The sequence below is a fragment of the Chiloscyllium plagiosum genome, unplaced genomic scaffold, assembly GCF_037043375.1.
Source record: "Chiloscyllium plagiosum isolate Xiang-an unplaced genomic scaffold, Cpla_swu_hap1 HiC_scaffold_8, whole genome shotgun sequence".
In the NCBI taxonomy this organism is placed as follows: Eukaryota; Metazoa; Chordata; class Chondrichthyes; order Orectolobiformes; family Hemiscylliidae; genus Chiloscyllium; species Chiloscyllium plagiosum.
In genome coordinates, this window is record NW_028270146.1 from 49,964,141 (window position 1) to 49,982,946 (window position 18,806).

Consider the following 18,806-nt stretch of genomic DNA (forward strand, 5'->3'; position numbering starts at 1 on the left):
CCAGCCTCAGGTGACTGTCTGTGTGGAGTATGCACATTCTTCCTGTATCTGCTTGTGTTTCGTCTGGGTGCTCTGGTTTCCTCCTACAATCCAAAGATGTGCAGGTCAGGTGAATTGGCTGTGCTAAATTGCTCATAGTGTTCAGGGATGTGTAGGCTAGGTGCATTAGTCAGGGGTAAATATAGAACAATACGGTCTGGGTAGGTTACTCTTCAGAGGGTCGGTGTGGACTTGTTGAGCCAAATGGCCTGTTTCCACACTACAGGGATTCTATATACTCTAGGGAAGGGTGTCCCATTATGGGATATTTTGCTGCTCCATAACTTGGCACTCACAAGGTCACAGCTCTTCCTCACACCAGGGAACTGATGACAGTTCAGGAGAGGGAGGATGGAAGGAGACAGCCATCATGTCAATTTTCCAGACAGGCTATTGGGTTTGTATCATTCAGTCCAGTTCCTATGAACATAACCCCAGATACCTGTTGTGAAACAGAACAAGGCCCGACAGTGTCCTCTTGGCCACAATACTACAAGAGGAGCAAAAACATATCAACTTCAAACCAACTTTATCCAACAAACCATTCATGCACTATACAATTGCCAACAGTTCAAACCATTCTTTAAACCCTGTGCTAGCTGCTCCTAATGGCACTGTGGATGTACCTACACCCCATTAGCAAACTTTGTGTTTCTACACCATGTTGTAGAAGGCAATGGAAGGCAGCTGACTTGGTGATGGGGGAGAGATTGTAGATGATGGAGGAAAAACAGTTGGTTTTTATGCTTTCAGATCCACCACAACCATCATACATCCCCCATCCATCTAGAGAGCATGGCAAGAGCAGCCCCACGCTTACCTGATGATGAGGTGTCAACCTGATGAAGCTGCCACAAGGACTACTTGCATGTCAAACAACATAAGCAGCAAGTGATAGACAGAGCTAAGTGATCTCACGACCAACAGATCAGATCTAACCTCTGCAGTCTTGCCACATCCAGTCATGAATGTTGTTGGACAATTAAACAACTCACTGGAGAAGGAGGCTCCACAAATATCCCCATCCTCAATAACGGAAGAGCCCAGCAAGTCAGTGCAAAAGATAAGGGTGAAACATTCACAGCAATCTTCAGCGATTCATCTCGGCCTTCTCCAATGGTCACCAGCTCTGGTTTAAGGTTTGACCGCAGGCTAGCATACAGTCTGGGCAGGTTGGCAGGCAGCTGTTGGAGCTCCAGTCAAGGGTTATTGGTGAAAGAATGAAAACTGTCTTCCTAAGGGATGTCAGTGGGTTTGAGCATTATGGAGGCAGTGCCGCTGCCCTGGCTGTTTCCTCAACAATCCACATAATCTGGCAATATCCGTGGAGCAAGAAACAAGAGTTAAAGTTTTGAGTTTGGTATGACTTCTTCAGAACTGAATGGATATTTCTTCTGTGGGCGAGGAGATGTACAATTTAGCTTGTCATCTGACATTAGGTGTGGCCGCCTTTGGTTTCGTGCTTCCTGGATCTGTAAGGATCATGTCAGTGAGTGAGTGGACAATGTGTTCGTGTGATGTGCCTCTCATGGTTGAACAGCACTTTTCCTCTTCCTTAATGCAACGTAAGAATCATTAACCAGTCATTTATTTCCCATGCCGAACTGTGCTTAAGAAGATGGCAGTGAGCTACTTTCTTGAGCCACAGTTGCTACTGGGCTGTAGGTACAGCCACAGTGCCATTAGGAGCAGCGAGCACAGGGTTTAAAGAATGGTTTGAAGCAATTGAATAGAGGGAGTCTGGGGGAAAAAAAAGTACAAAGGAAAGGTTTGTGATTGGCTAAAAGACAGGAGTATTAAAGGGATGAAAGAATCAGTTTTGTAAAACCAAGGGAATGGGAACTAGATGAACAAAGAAATGAAGACAAGCTGTGAATGACAGAATATATAACAGTTGACTTTGACCAGGAAAAACAGAGGAAAATGAGCTAAAACCAAAACCTGCTAAACAAGCTAGAAGCAAAGTGGGGTGGAGATTATGCTTAAAATTATTGAGTCTAGAAAGTTGTAAAATACCACTCAAAAGATGAAGTACTGTTGTGTTGAGCCTCATTGCAACACTAAATAAGATCGAAGACAGAGAAGTCAGCGTAGGAACAAAGGAAAGGATAAAAATACAGGTGACCAGAAGTATGGGATCATGTTGCAGGTGGAATGGAAGTGTTTGGTTAAGTGGGTCACCTGATCTATGTCTCCCCAGTATGGAGCAGATGGCATTGTGGGTAGGGAATACAGTATTTTATGTTGTGCGAAGTAAAAATAGAGCATTATTTCATCTGGGAGGAATATTCTGGCCTTGGACAGTGATTGGCTATCTTCAGGGAAGTAAAATGAAGTGTTTGTGTGGAAAGGTGTTGTGGGCAGGAGAGTTGATGTTGGGTGCGATGAAGGGATGGACCAGTATGGTGAGGGAATGGCCCTTTTGGAATGCTAAATAGGGAAAGGAGAGGAAAGAGTGGATCCATCCTGAAATGTTGATTAACGATTTTGTGCTTATTGAGACTATTTAGGTGGAAGGCCGGGGGAACCAAAGTGTGGTTTTAAAGTTGGGAGAAGGGACAAGAGCAAATGTACAATGGGACAGACATGATTGATTGCCTTATCAACAATAGTGGAGGGGAATCCTTGTTGACAGAAAAGGAAGTCGTCTCAGAAGTGTTGTATGGAAGACTCAGTTATCGAAAGTATTCAATGGAGATGAAAAAACTTGGAGCATGGAATAGAGTCTGTACAAGAAGTAGAGTGTGAGGAAATGCACTTGAGGGAGAAGGGAGTCAGTTAGCTCATTTATTTGAACACCCTTAGAAATGGAGTTGAGAAACGGAAGAAATGATTTGGAAATGGACCAGGTGAATGTCAGGAAAGGATTGAAATTGGAAGCATTGGAATTTTCCAGTTCAGTTTGAGGGCAGGATGGCACCAATGCAGATATCTATACATCAGAATCATAGCTGAACTGTCTTCACATCTCACAAAAAAAAGATAGGCATTGCCAGGAGCCATATGGGTTCCAATAGCAACATTTTAACTTCAAGGAGTAGGCAGAATTGAAGGAGAATTGTTCAATGTTAGAAAACATTCAGCTGGGTAGAGGAGGATGCTGGTAGATGGACACAGATTAGACATCTGCTCAGAGTAGGAGCAGAAATGCCCAGACCATGCTGGTGGGAAAGTGGAGGTGTAAAGGGTCTGCACACCCATGGTGTAGGTGAGACAGTTGGGTTGGTGAGGATTCGCCATGGCACATTCGCTGCCACTGATTAGCCACTGCCAGTTCGCCACCAGCGTTTCTCCACTGGTGTCGTTTGACCTCTGGAGACTATTCGCCACCGGAAATATATATATGTACTGATTGTTTTCCCTCCCGCCTGTTCTTTCATACTTCTCAGACATATATATCATTTTATTGGTTTATACATAAAAATGAGTTACAAACACTTGCGGTGGCGAAGCGTCCTCAGCAGCCAGTGGGCGGTGGCGAAGCGTCCTCAGTGGTGGAAAGGCAGTGGCTAATCGGCGGCGGCGAATGGTCCCATCCCGGAGACAGTTAGGTTTAGGAAACTGGAAACACTTGACGTGTCAGAGGTCATTAGAAAGGTCAGGCAAATTGGTAAGAGACTGGAAAAATAATGTTAACATAGAAGGAAATCTGTTCAGTAGATCAGGAGTGGGGTTTATGGGCATTGATGTTTGTAGATCTTGGGAAGTAGATGAAAATGGGATGTTTGTATTTCAAGGTTAATAGAGCTGTGGAGGAAAGATCTCCAGTGGAGATGAAGTCTGTGATAAACCTGGAGATGAATGCTTGATGTCCAATAGTGGGCTCATGGTCCAGCAGTAGCTAGGTGAAGTATTACAGATTTGGTGTTTGGCTCTGAAAGGTACAATAATTTGATAGACAACACCAGCACTATCCCTGTCAGCAAGTTTGATCATTGGACCTAATAGAATAAAGTGCTGCATGAACCGAGAGAGGCAGGCCTGTGTAAGTGATGGAAGTTTAAAAGTTAAGATGGCTAATGTCATGGCTGAAATATTCATCATGGCCGAGGTGTTGTATTCTTTTCACCATCAGGTTATTCAAATATGATAAAGAAGAAATTAACTGTGGAGCTGCCTCGTCAGAACACTCACCAAGTGTCAGATAGATTTGCTAGTATAATTTGAGGAAGAACTGCCTGGATTCCGAGCAAAGGGCCCAGTTATAAATGTTAAGCCAGTGTAGTCATTGTCAGGGTTGAGAGTGTGATGCTGGAAAAGCACAGCAGGTCAAGCAGCATCTGAGGAGCAGGAGAATCAATATTTCGGGCATATGCCCTTCACCAGGAATGAGGCTTGTGGGCTGGGGGACTGAGAGATAAATGGGAGAGGGTGGGGCTGGGGGAAGGTAGCTGAGAATGCAATAGGTAGATGAAGGTGGGAGAGAAGGTGATAGGTTGGAGAGGAGGGTGGAGCGGATAGATGGGAAAGACGATGGACAGATCAAGGGGGTGGTGCCAAGTTGGAGGCTTGGGATAGGGATAAGGTGGACGGGGGTGGCATGGAATGAGGAAACTGGTGAAATCCGCAGGAGGCAGGGTGGGAGGAGGTGTAGTCATGGGCACCCGCATATACCCCAGCTATGTCTGTCTCTTTGTCAGGTACGTGGAACAGTTTTCTTCCGCAGTTACACCAGCACCATCCCACACCTCTTCCTTTGCTGCATTGATTGATGACCTCGTGCTCTCATGGGGAGGTTGAACAGTTCACCAACTTCACTAGCACCTTTCACCTGAACGTCAAATTCACCTGGACCATTTCAGACACCTTCCACCCCTTTCTGGACCTCTCCATCTCCATCAATGGCGAACAACTAAGCATGGACACCTACTAGAAACCCACTGACTCCCACAGCTACCTGGACTACACCTCTTCCCACCCTGCCTCCTGTAAAAACGCCATCCCTTATTACCAACTCCTCCGTCTCTGCTGCATCTGCTCCCAGAATAACCAATTCCATCATAGAAAATCCCAGATGGCCGTCTTCTTGATAGATCGCAATTTCCTCTCCCATGTGGTTGACGATGCCCTCCAGCGCATCTCCTCCATTTCTCACACCTCCCACACAACAAGGACGGAACCCACTGTTCCTCACCTTCCACTTAACCAATCTCTGTACACATTGCCTCATCCTCCGTCACTTCCACCAGTTACAAACAGACCAGACAAATAGGGACATATATTTCCCTCCCCACCCCTATCAGCGTTCCTGAGAGACTATTCCCTGTGTGACTTCTTTGTCAGATCCATGCCCTCCACTAGCCCACACCCCACGTCTGACACCTTCCCTGCCACTGCAAGAAGTGCCAAACCTGCGCCCACACCTCCCCCTCACTTCCGTCCCAAGGCCCCAAAGGATCCTTCCATATCCAATAGAAATTTACATGTACCTGTACCAATGTCTTCTACTGCAGCCCATATGGCTTCCTCTACATCCAGGAGAATGGGCGCCACTTGCGGATCGTTTCAGAGAACATCTCCAGGACACCTGCACCAACCAACCCCACCACCTGAACACTTCAACTCCCCCTCCCACTCCACCAAGGACATACAGGTCCTGGGCCTCCTCCATCGACAAACCCTAACTACCCTACGCCTGGAGGAAGAATGCCTCATTTTCTACCTTGGAACCCTGCAACCACACAGGGTTTATGTGGATTTCACTAGTTTCCTCATATCCCCCCCCACCTTATCCCTGTCCCAAGCCTCCAACTCGACACCACCCTCTTGACCTGTCCATCAACCTTTCCTATCTATCCGCTCCACCCTCCCCTACAATCTATCACCTTCTCCCCCACCTCCATCTACCTATCCAGTTCTCAGCTATGTTCCCTCCCATTTATCTCTCAGACTCTCTGCTCACAAGCCTCATTCCTGGTGAAGGGCTTATGCCCGAAACATCGATTCTCCTGTTCCTCCTTTTCCAGCACCACACTCTCAACACTGATCTCCAGCATCTGCAGTCCTCACTTTCTTCCGGAGTCATAGTCATCACCAAATAAAATGAAGTCATCAAAGCTATAAAATGTATTGATCTCTGATCCAATTCAGAAAGCAAAAACAAATTTACCTAACTATGGAAGCGAGTGACTGACTCCATTAGTCTTGTTGGTAACTGTCTCAGGCTGAACTAGACTGTTTACAGTTGGTGTCACAGTTGACCCTGAGATGTGATTCCAATCATATTTCTGTGCCATCACTAAGGCTGCATTCTGAGAATATTATGCATTTTTGTCTCAGTTTATTTTCAGCCACTTGATAGCTCCAGACTTGAGTATTTCATGCATTCCCTGGCCAACCTTACACATTCTACTCTCCATACATTTAAGGTCATCCAAAACCCTGCTGCCTGTGTCCTTACTTAGGTTATTACTCCTGTTCAGCATCTGTGCTCACATTAGGTCCTGGTTAAGCAATCCCTCAAATTTAAAATGCTCATCTCATGTTTTCATACACCTCATGGCCTCACGTCTCCCGATCTCACCTTAAGCCCCGAAGTCTGGTCACATACTTGCACTCTGTCAATTATGACATCTTTAACGTTTGCTCTCATTCTCACATTGATGGCTATGCCTTCAGCAGCCTAGGCTCTGCATTCTGGAATTCTCTTCTGAAATCCCTCCACATCCTCACCTCTCTGGTCAGGCCACATTTAGAGTATTGTGCACAGTTTTAGGCCCCATATCTTAAAAGTATGTACTGGCCTTAGAGTGTGTTCAGAGGAGGTTCACGAGAATGGTCCCAGGAATGAAAAGTTTAACATATGAGGAATGTTTGAGGACTGATTTATACTTAATGGAGTTTAGAAGGATGAGGGGGGATCTAATTGAAACATACAGAATACTGAATGACCTCGGACAGAGTAGATGTTGGGATGATGTTTCCATTGGTAGGAGAGACTAGGACCCGAGGGCACAGCCTTCGAGTAAAGGGAAGACCTTTTAGAATGGAGAAAAGGAGAAGTGTCTTCAGAGTAGTGAATTTATGAAATTCCTTGTCACAGAAGGCTGTGGAGGCCTGGTCATTGAATATGTTTAAGACTGAGGTATATAAGTTATTGATCAAGGGTTACAGGAAGAAAGCGGGAGAATAGGGTTGAGAAACTTATCAGCCATGATTGAAGGGCAGAGCAGACTCAATGGGCTGAATGACCTAATTTCTGCTCCTATGTCTTAATGGTCTTTCTTTCTTTATGGTGTACTTTAAGACTTACCTCTGAATGATCTTTTGATCACTTGACCTAATTTCCCCTTATGTGGTTTACTGACACAGTTTGCTTCACAATGCTAATGTGCCTTTGGAACTTTTCTTTGATTAAAGGTACTATAGGAATACAAGTTGTTGTTGAAATGTGCCGGTCTCGTGTTGAATACAATAACCATTGCCTCTCAACATATGTTGCTAAGTGGCAATTGTAGTTAGCTGACCAGATAACTTTCAGGCGACTCTCTGTGTGGAGTTTGCACATTCTCCCCGTGTCTGCGTGGGTTTCCTCCGGGTGCTCCGGTTTCCTCCCACAGTCCAAAAAAAATGTGCAGGTTAGGTGAATTGGTCATGCTAAATTGCCCGTAGTGTCAGGTGAAGGGGTAAATGTAGGAGAATGGGTCTGGGTGGGTTACGCTTCGACGGGTCGGTATGGACTTGTTGGGCCGAAGGGTCTGTTTCCACACTGTAAGTAATCTAATCTAATCTAATCTAATCTAATCAAGTAATCTAATCTAATCAAGATATAGTCTTCAAAATTTTACACAATGTCCCACTTTATTTGAAAATGAATGTGATCTTTACAAGTAGAAGTGATTGTATACTTTATAAATACAGCATTTCTTTATTGAAACAAAGGCTCCTTTACTCAGATCAGTTTCTACTTTGTACAAAAATGCTGAATAGCTTTATCAGAGAGTATTTAATAATGTTTATTTAAGACTATAAGTAAATAATGAATGCTGTTAGAATGGTTGATTTAGCATCTTGAATGATTTGCATAAAACCACTAAAGAGACACAATTGTGTTCCAGCACAGTTTGAGGGCACAAGGAACAAGAATTCTCTTTTCTGGCTAATGAAGAATTCATGGCAATCTTTGTGTTGTGAATGGAAGATAGAAGGAATTAGGGAAGTGGTGGTCACATAGTGTGAATGTATTGCTACCTCAGCTGGCACTGGAGAAAGGGAGGGAGTAGGAAAAATCAAGGACAGCTGCCAGTTCTCTGTCAAAGTAATGGAGAAATTTTAATTTGCATCATGATTAACTGAAAGCTGCTCATTGAAGATATTGACAAGGAGGAGCCTTTGACAAGAGAGGCACGGGACAAATCACGCCTGAGCTTCTGTTCCTTGAGAAAGCAGAGATTAGACGGGATTAGTATTTAGCTCTCCGGTGAGCATTTATAAAGGTGACGGAGAGAGGCTGCATTGTTCATTCTTTAAGAGTTAATACAACTTTTGGATACATGGGGATCAGACAGAGAGGAAGATTCGGAACTGTTTCAGAAATCAACAGCAAAAGATCAAGTTGAGCAGGGAGGGAAACTGACAGTGTAAAGAAGGGAAGATGTACAATATGATATTCAAGTCTCTACTGATGAGCTATTTATGTATCTTGATGACTTATGCTCGGCACCACTGCAGTGCCTTTGTTGAGCTCAGCGGTTTATCAGGAGTCACCGTGTAATCATGTGGAAACCTCAATGATTGCTACTGGACCAGACTGTCCCTACACATCCTGGATAATGGAGTGTCAAAGGAAAATGGATAGGAAAGTTGTGGTTTATTGGCTTTATGTGCTGGTTATAAACCCTAACTAGATGATGGATTGGAAAGAACTGTAAGTAAATTCAAGCATCTTTTCCTATATTGATTTACAACAGTTGACTCCAGACACCTTCATTATATTGGTTATCAATCATATTTAGTAGATTATTCTTTTGGAGTTTTGAAGGAATAAAGAATTTGAGGATTATTTGAGTTTGTACAAAATATGACCTTTACTTTCCTCTTAATGAACTCATAGAACATTTCATTTTTTAATGTCATTTAAACCCATTGTCTGATTTGATACTGTGATTTTGATTTCAAATGTAATCTTGTAATTTAAAATTGTTGTTGCCTTTCTGATGTCAGAGGTGGAATCTTGTTCAAAGATACTGATTTAATGCTGGCTCAGAAAAATGGCTTCGATCATTACTTCTAAAAGCTTTTATCAAAATAAAAATTCTGCTGTTACTGATAACAAGGAAAGTAATTCAATACTTTTAAATATGATTTCCACACCTAAAATAATGAAAGATGATTGAAAATGTCTTTAAGAAGAAATAGAATTCCCTATACTTGATTGAAATTGTAGCAAGTAATCTGATAGTTTTTCCTGCAACATGCTTTCAACTACAAGAATTGCTTCACCAAAACTTCAGAGTTAGCAGCGGGTTGAAGCTTTGTCTGTCTAACTGAACAGTGGATGTGCAAATGCAGCCTTTAAGTCCTGTTTCCTTTCACAGTCTCTCCCAAGGGAAATCCTACTCTAGACTTTATTGAAGTAATAATTATTTCATCAGATCTCGTGTATTTCATGTCTGTATTTGGACTGGAACCTCCAGAGGCTACAGTTGTCATTTTTATCCAGGATTGACCACTTGCATTGCAGCACATGGTTTACAAAACAGATTTTTGCACAATTCAGGGCACGATGCTAATGGTTGTTTAGAAAGTTTAAAATTAAATGTAGCTTTAATAATAAAATTCTGTTACTCGAAAGTGTCCTGTTGGAAAGGTGAACTTTCACATCTACTCTTCTGTCAATACTGAAAAGCTTGAGTGCTTGATTAGTGATGAATTGACAAAATTAATTTTTCATCCAAGATCTGAAAATGCATTAGTGCTTTCATGTTTTGTTTCATTGAGCAATGCTGTTTTAACGAGCCACTATGGTGCCGAATTATTTATGGCCTGTTGTGTTTGCCTGCTGTTTGCACCTCTTGAGTAAACCAGAAGCAGAACTGATATAGTAATTAATGGGAAGCTACAAAAGTGACCATTACTATATATTTTTCCAGAAACTGGAGGAATTTGATTCCTCTGAAATGCAAATAACTTGTTAGATTATAATGTATCGTCTACTCCAGAGTAGTCCATCTGGCCTTATAGTGACAGGAGAATGATTTCAGTTTTTATGGTGTCACTGAGATTTCTGAAGCCTTGGACTCAGCTGCTGAAGCTGTTCAGCAAGTTATAGTCTAATTGAAACTCTGCTAGGGAGAATTAAGTGAATATTGTCTTGGCTATATTTCTGCCTGAATCTGCCTATATTAGTCTCTTGACAGAATAGTCCTATGGAATTTGATTAGAATCAAATGAGTTGATTTGTTAAACAGGGAATGATGACATTGAACATCTGTTTTGTTGGGCCAAATTACATTTCTCTCTTAGTAACACAACTGTTTTGTTTTTGTCTCCTTCTATTCTACAGAGCAGCACAGAAGCTGAATCTCTCTTCAAAGCAAAAGAAAAACCATCCACTTCTCCAGCATTCGCACGAGCTGTCAAACAGCAGAACAAATTTCAGTGGTATTTTGCAAGTGTCCCCTCCCCCCGCACCACCATGCCTTTTGAGGGCTGTATGTAAAGTCAAGGACAACCCAGGCATTGGAAAGGTATGAGCTAAGTCTGCTAACAGTTGTCTTTGATGCGTGTCACTGCTGAAATCTGTGTAAATATAGATAATTAAATAAATCCTGCATTTCTGTTAAACTTAATTTTAAATGAATATCATTTAAATATAATAAAACACATCTCTTGATAAAGTTTTATTACTTACAGATCATTTGATGATGTTTTGTAGACATACATTTGTAAACTTCTGGAATGTTCCTGGCTCCAAGCTGAAAACTGCAGTGCGTATATCACTTTGTAGTGCATTCATAGGGCTAAGTGGAGTCCACCACATTTCTTTATACACGGTCCAAAGTATAATTTAACACTGGAATTTATAATATGATCTTAACTTTATCAGTATTAATTGGATGCATGATGTTGAATTTCAGAAGACAAGCATTTCCAGTACAGACCCTCACAGTCAGTTTACACACTATTTCATCACCCACAGCAAACTCTATTCAGTTATTTACGTAGAAACCCTACAGTGTGGAAGAAGGCCATTCGGCCCATCGAGTCCACACCAATCCTTCGAAGAGCATTCCACCCAGACCCACCCTTTCTACCCTGTAACCCTGCATTTCCCATGGGTAACCTACATATCCCTGGATGCTACAGGCAATTTAGCATGGCCAATCCATCTAACCTGCACATCTTTGGACTGTGGGAGGAAACCGAAGCATCCTGAAGAAACCCACACAGTCACTTGAAACTGAAATCTAACCCAGGAGGTCCCTGGCACTGTGAGGGAATTATTCTAACCACTGAGCCACCATGTCTCTTACAGAGTCTCTTAATGTTAGGTGCTGTTGTTTAAGGATGTCCCTGCACACATGCTAAGTACCCCCATTTTAACTGCAACAGTAGATGGAATCTTATTCCTTCCACTTAGTGGGTTTTAGTAACGGGGAAAGGGAGAGGCCCCTTTTCAATCAGGTGGAAGGGTATCCAGGTGGGACACTGCCACCATTCTACCTCCACTTGTTAATGGAGGCCCTTCAGTGGATATTTAATACTCCATTAATAGGTCTCATTCCACCACTGCTGATATTAACCCAGCAGTAGAGGGGAATGCTTGCTTTTCAGGAAACACAACACACAAACTCTGTTTGCATTGTTTGAGAATTCCCCAGGGCTGGAGGGGTTAGATGGTCCCCTCACTCAAGAAGATGTTTGTACCTGAACAACACCAGTGGCATTGGGAAGGAGGTGGGGGAGCTTCTCACTGACAGCCACCTCTGTCCTTGCTGCAATTCCCTTTCCACATGCGCCCCTCTCCTGCTATCCCTCACTTCTTGTGGGTGCAGCAGTCATTGTATTCCCAGTGGCACTGCCATTTGATTGAGGTTTTAGCCTCTGCTTGGCTGGACACTCCATAGTCCTTGAATCTTCACGTAAGTCCCGTGACCGGACTGTCAAGTGTCCAAGTGGATTAAAGTACGTTGCCAGAAAGAGGAAGCCATGCAGCTTTTGAGACCCCTGCCACCTCCATAAGATTCTGCACTGTGATTTCATGATGAACTATTGGGTGAAAACGTGATGTTTTGGATGAACAATTCTAAGATTGTACTTCTGAAATATTCTTGATTACAAAAGGGAACATTCATTTGAAAGTGATATTTAACATAGCCCTGAAGTTTTTGAAGAATGCTTTTCATCAGCAAATAGCAGCTCTGTGCAGTATTATTGAGTTCCAATTTATACAGAAAAATAGTTAGAAAAGAAGCACAATTCCTCAATCTTTCAATATCTGAACTTTCATTTATGAGTACAATTCTTTTGTGGATAAGTGATCAGTCCCTTCTAATCTGTTTTTAACAATAAAAATAGTTGATGCAGAATGATTGATCAACCAGCCGAACTTCTGACTCATGTTGTCTACCTAATGACTCAATTGAGAGACTCATCTGAAATCTAAAGCTGCCTACACTCCCCAAGCCATTAACCTCCACTGCAGGGATGAGTACATGCTCATTTACTGTCATTCTTGCCTCTGAGTCAGAAAGTTACTGCCCCAGTTCAGGATATGTGCACCTACCTTTTGTTGACCTTTTAGTAACCAGTTCCACTTTTTCAAAAGAACTTTCGTTTTTGTTAGTTGTGGTATTCACAAAATACTTTGACCATTTTTTTAGGGGATCTGATATGGTGTTTTTGAAATGCACCATTGTCCAGCTTTGACTAGGCTGATTTTGGTGAAAGTTAACAGCTGGTGTAGAAACTCCGAAAAGTGTTGCCAGCAAAATATAGGTTTAAAGAGACAATATCGCAGATTCATTGAATCTCTACAGCATGGAAGCAGGCCTTTCGGCCCATCAAGTCCACACTGACCTTCAAAGAATATCCCACCCACTCCCACCCTCCACCCTATCCCTGTAACCTTGCTTCCCCATGCTAATCCATCTAACCTGCATATCCCTAGAACTATGGAAAATTTAGCATGGCCAATCCACCTAACCTGCATATCTTTATGTTTGATTTTTCTCAGAATATCTGAAATATTCTGATCTAAGTGGAGGCTAGTGATGGCATTGTTAGAGTTGAATGCAAGCTTTTGCTGCTGTCCAGGCCTTTTGATTGATACAAGGATTTGGATCTTTTGTCTGACTAACATCTGGAGTTATGAATACATCCATGGGATCCGATGAACCAGTAAACCAAATGATGATATAGATAACATAAGGTGATCATGGATGAATCAGAAGACCAGAGTCTCATTGAAGGTGATTGAGGCAAGCAGTTGGGGATAGGCATCATCTTGAAGAAAAACAACAATCAGCCATGTAATTTGGAATTCTCTCAGTTATTTGGCAATACACAAATATTCAACATAGGAAGTTGTTCAATAATTTGTGCTGCACATATAAGACAGCTATATTTTAATTAGAAGTAACATATCATAAGCAAAATATTTTTTATATAGATACAAATAAGTTTGTAATATGGATGAACAGAACCTGATGTTTATTCATCATACGCACAGTTATACAAATAATTTGTACAATTAGTTCTTAAGTACAACTGAAGTTAATTGTTTAAAGTTCTATATTGTTCAGCATTCATCCCATTTAGACAGTTCCATTTATGACAGCTTATTAAAAAAACAAAGTCCATTAATTCAAAATTGGGACTATTTTACTTTTTTTTCTTACATAAATAAGTGATTCATGATGAAGATAATTTTCCTCCTCACAGCCACTGGCACTTGACATTTACTACATTTTTTTTCAATCCAGAACATGTCTGCATGTAATTTAAGATCTAACTGTTTTGTTCACTGTGAATATATTGGTGCTAAATCAAAACTTAACTTTTAATGTCAAATGAAAATGCAGGTAACAAGGATAATGGAGAAATTAACATCACTTCAGATCATGGCAAATTAAAATCCAATTGAATTCTCCATGGTTACAACTGTAGACTGCCTTCTGATGAAAGTGATGGAAATGTTGCATTTACATATTGAATACAAACCATGCCCTGCACTATTACATTGGTAAAAAGAAAAAGAAGTACAAAACACTAATCAAGAATATCTATTATGCTGATCTCATTGTTCTAAGATTCATTTCGTGGTCAGGAACTTTCAGTTGCACTGTTATCTTGACACCTTGTCAATGAGGTAGTTGCTAAACATGCCAGTGTTCAAAACAAGCCAATGTAGCTTGTTTACATTCTGCCCAATATCTTTCCAAATGAGAAGGTAAATTGAGTGAAGTATTTAATAAGCAGATGATCTGCCGCTGTTCATCTTCAGCCCCTGGCAAAATAGAAAATTACCATATTTCTCAATGCTTGACCTCTGTAGAAATCTGTCCATCCCTTTTCATCCATGACTCCAAATGGTTCATGTGAACTCATCTTGACTGCACTTTTCCCTATTTTGAATGGAATAGGATTTAAAGATTATAAGGTACGCATCACCAGAATTCATGTACAGCACTTTAACCATGCATTACTGACTATTTCAAGAAGAAAATAAGGTCAAAAATATCTGATGGTCAAACCAATATATAAGAAGACTTTTAGCCATTTTGGTTTGGGACTTTTAATCATGTAAAGGAACTGACTATCTCCATAGCAGAGTCTATTTGAGCCTGATTAATTTCTTTTTTATTGCACTTGACCCTGATTCTCCTCAAGTTGCCTATCTATTGTTGTTTAATACATAATTATAGTGTAGACTGGGCTTTGGGGAGGGGCGGCATATGTCTAAGACAGAAAAAGGACCTGGATGGTAATACTTAAAAGAAAGCATTTGAAAAGCTAAATTTGCTGTCAGGTTGTTTTGGTTATCAATATAATTTGGAGGCAACTGTAGGAAATCCAAAGTCTGGTTCAAAACTGCTGGCTATCTTTCCTCTTCTTGTGAATAATGCTGCACAGAAAGATAATTGAGAATGATTTGGGTCGAATTGGTCCATTATTTTTGCTTTTTTGTTACGGGGTGCATATATCGTCAATACTCAGGCGGTTTGGCTGAAATCAGAAACATGCCATGTCAGGGTCACAGGTATGAATATACATCTCACCACCTTGAAGCACTTTAATCTTCTCTAACTGAAGTCTGGAACTGGTGCTAGCCTGGTTGATTTGTTGGAAAACTTGAAGGGATTTGGAGCATGCCTCAGAGAAAGGAGAGAATGAAACTTGAAAAAATGCCCTGAGACAAAACAATTTTTCAAAATTTGCTCGTGGGGTGTGAGTGTCACTGGTTACTTTCTGTATATACTTGAGTAAAAGTCAACTTTGGCACTTTCTTTTTCCCATTCATTCACACTAGGGTAAGTGAGGCATGTGCAATCTAATCAACAGGACATTGGAGTGGCCTGTTTCACTCCTCAAGACTTTGACTCACCACTTCACTCTTTCTACAGCTCATAGCTCCTTTCCTGCTTTCTTCCTCTTTCTCTCTCTCTGTTCTAAGCCCTCGCACACAGATGGGGTTCAGAAGAGAAAGTGGGAAGGTTGGGGGAAGGAGAGAATCAGCTTGAGGGTGAAGCAGCAATCAGGAGAGCCAGCAAATGAGAGGCTGTGGCATTAAGAAAGACAAGATAGTTGGCCTGCAAGGGAGATATTAACTCGGTCTGAAGTGATGAATTAAGGTGTTTTGATAACAAATTGGGCCTTGACTTTTATCAATGATTTCTTGAATGTATGTGGTATTTATCAAAATTTAAAATTACTCAGTATCATGACTGACTATCAGTGAGGCTAAAGATGAAACCTAGTAGTGTTATGACTCACGAGAATAGCCTACTGAAAATCAAGCCCTGCTATCCTGGAGTCATCACAAAATTTGAAGATTTTATGAAGTATGTGAAGTTCCCCAATTTACCTGATTTTCAGGCCCAGGTTGACAAAGCATAGATCAGATTTCTGTACTGAACAAGAACTAGAGTTTATTACAAATAATAAGACTCTTGCTGCAGTAAAACAGTTATCAACCATCAGCACATAATGCCATTAATGAAATTTTAATCCCCTTATAAACTCCCCTATACACATACACAGACAAATAGACAGAGTAAAAAAGGTTATAAAAGATTGGAAAGACAGTTCATTAGTCTTTGTTGTCCAGATTCTTAGTTGAGATGTTCCTTTTGACTCTTCCACTGGCCAGCATATTGTTTCCACTGGTCAGTGAGAAGTACAGGGTAGCTGGTGCACTTAAGAAAAGTCTTTGACTTGTCAGTTAAAAGTCACAGCATACAACAACTTTTGCATGGAAGATTTTCTTCAGGGTTACAGTGTGTTTTGACGAAGAGAAGCTGGAGAAGAGCTGAACATATCTCTCCCTGAGGAGTCATGGACATATACAGAATGGAAACAGACCCTGCGGTGCACCTGTCTAAGCCTACCAGATACCCAAATAAATCTACCTCCATTTGGCCCATATCCCTCTAAACCCTTCCTATTGAAATACTCTTACAGATGTCTTTTAAATGTTGTAATTGTACCAGCCTCCACCACTTCCTCTGGCAGCTCATTTCATACAGGCACCACCCCTTCGGTCCCTTTTTAAATCTTTCCCCTCTCACCTTAAATCTATGCCCTCCAGCTCTGGACTGCCCCATCCCTCAGAAAAGACCTTGTCTATTTACCCTATTCATGCCACTCCATAAGGTCACCCCTCAGCCTGCAATGCTCCAGGGAAAATACTCGCAGCCTATTTAGCCGCCCCCTGTCGCTCAAGCCCTCCAACCCTGGCAACATTCTTTTAAATCTTTTCTGAACCCTTTCAAGTTTCACAATGTCCTTCGTAAAGCAGAGAGACTAGAATTGAATGCAATATTCCAATAGTGGCCTAACTAACAGTTCCCAACTCTGATACTCAAGGGGCTGACCAATAAAGGAAACCATACCAAATGCCTTCTTCACTATCCAATCTACCTGTGATTGTACTTTCAAGGAACTATAAACAAGCACTCTTGTTCAGCAAAACTCCCTAGGACCTTACCATTAAATGTATAAATCCTGCCCTGATTTGCCTTTCCAAAATGCAGCACCTCGCATTTATCTAAATTAAACTCCATCTGCCACTTCTCAGTCCATTGGCCATAAGATCAAGATCTCATTGTAATCTGAGGTAACCTTCTTTGCTGTCCACTACACCTCCAATCTTGGTGTCATCTTCAAACTTACTAACATTCCTTCTATGTTCACATCCAAATCATTTATATAAATGATGAAAAACAGTGGACCCAGCTAACTTCCTCCCAGCTCCAAGCTGTTCAGTTACGTGAGAATGAACCACACAGTTGTTGCCAGGTAAAAGGGTGTCTGTCATTGATAACTGGTCACTGATCCCATAGACCAATTAACTTCTTGATGCCAGGAAAAGCTGCATTCATCCAACCCCTCAGCTCCAATTAGGCTAAAACCAAATTTCAATTACTGCTTATTCAAGCAGCTATTTACAATGCTTGCAAAGGTAAGTTATGTGTTTCAAAGCTGCAGCCACTCTTTCAAACATTTTGTTTTATTTTGTTTCCATTCCCAGTTTTGAAAAGCGCAAAATAAAAATAAAATACTGTTACTCTAATGGATGTTATTCCAACCTATAACATTAACTGAATGAAGTATAAAAATAAGTCTGGTATTTTGGGGGAATTTGTGGCTTTTGAAATGAGATTTTATTAAGTAAATGTTCTGCTGAAAACAAAGTGACTCAAAAATCTTAAATGTTTCATGTCTCATGCTGAGATTTTCAGGGAAATTGTAGCTATGCTACTGAAAATGTAAAAGGTTTTTGTTTGATATGATTTATTTACTCAGTAATTAAGATGGATTCCTGTGCAAATTTTTATGCACCCACCATTAAAAAAAAATCTTGATTGAAAGGGTTAGCCACCTGCAAATCACAGTAAATCACAGTCCCAGCACAACTATATATATTTCCACCGTCACCCAAGTAAGCTTCAGGGAAATCCAGCCTGAAAGTTTGCAGCTTTCAATTTCCAGTAGCAACACTCATACTCCCATTCACAGAGAAGAGAACTGATATGATTTCTTTTGCACAGTAAAGTAAGATGACTTACCAATTGAAAATATGATTGGGCAAGCAATCATTTTTACCTGCATAAGAAGGGGTCAGTAAAACTCAGTCTAATGTTGCATTGTCATTTGTAAAAACCAGAATAGTTCTACCCTTCTTTTGCACTTTTTACTAACTATGCTTCATAATATTAATATATTCAAGAACTGGTTATTGGAAGGTATGTAAGAAGAGTTCTAATTTCATTTTTTAGAGTTATTTTATTCTTTTCTGAGATTAATGTGCTTATTTTGAGATGAAGCATTTATGAAACTGTAGCGTCACTGAAGTATATCTCATTATCCCTCTCTTGGAATACTTTAAAGCAGTAGATGATACCTTTCTTTCTAAAACACTTTTCTGAACTATCTGCTCAACAAATGTCTTGAAGTGGTGTTCTACTCTTATGAACAGCGTGTAAGTGCTTTACAATTACAAAGCTTCTGTCAGTTTTTCTGACAGAGACCTCTTACGTGAGACATGTGGCAAAAAAGAAAGGCAATTAAACTCTCCAGTCTGACACAAAATGTGCTTAAAAGGG

General features: G+C 41.0%; 1 protein-coding gene across 4 annotated transcripts in view; it reads left to right on the plus strand.

Moving 5' to 3' along the window:
* LOC122553558 (kinesin-like protein KIF26A) overlaps positions 1-18,806 on the plus strand; it is a 244,973-nt gene that overhangs the window by 157,285 nt on the left and 68,882 nt on the right. For 3 of the 4 annotated variants that reach the window (XM_043697536.2, XM_043697537.2, XM_087989811.1), the window contains exon 5: positions 10,544-10,727. In XM_043697536.2, the coding sequence (XP_043553471.2) occupies positions 10,544-10,727 (184 nt within the window). Of the gene's footprint in view, positions 1-8,633; positions 8,906-10,543; positions 10,728-18,806 lie in introns of those variants that run through there. The other variant, XM_043697541.2, reaches the window with a different exon arrangement.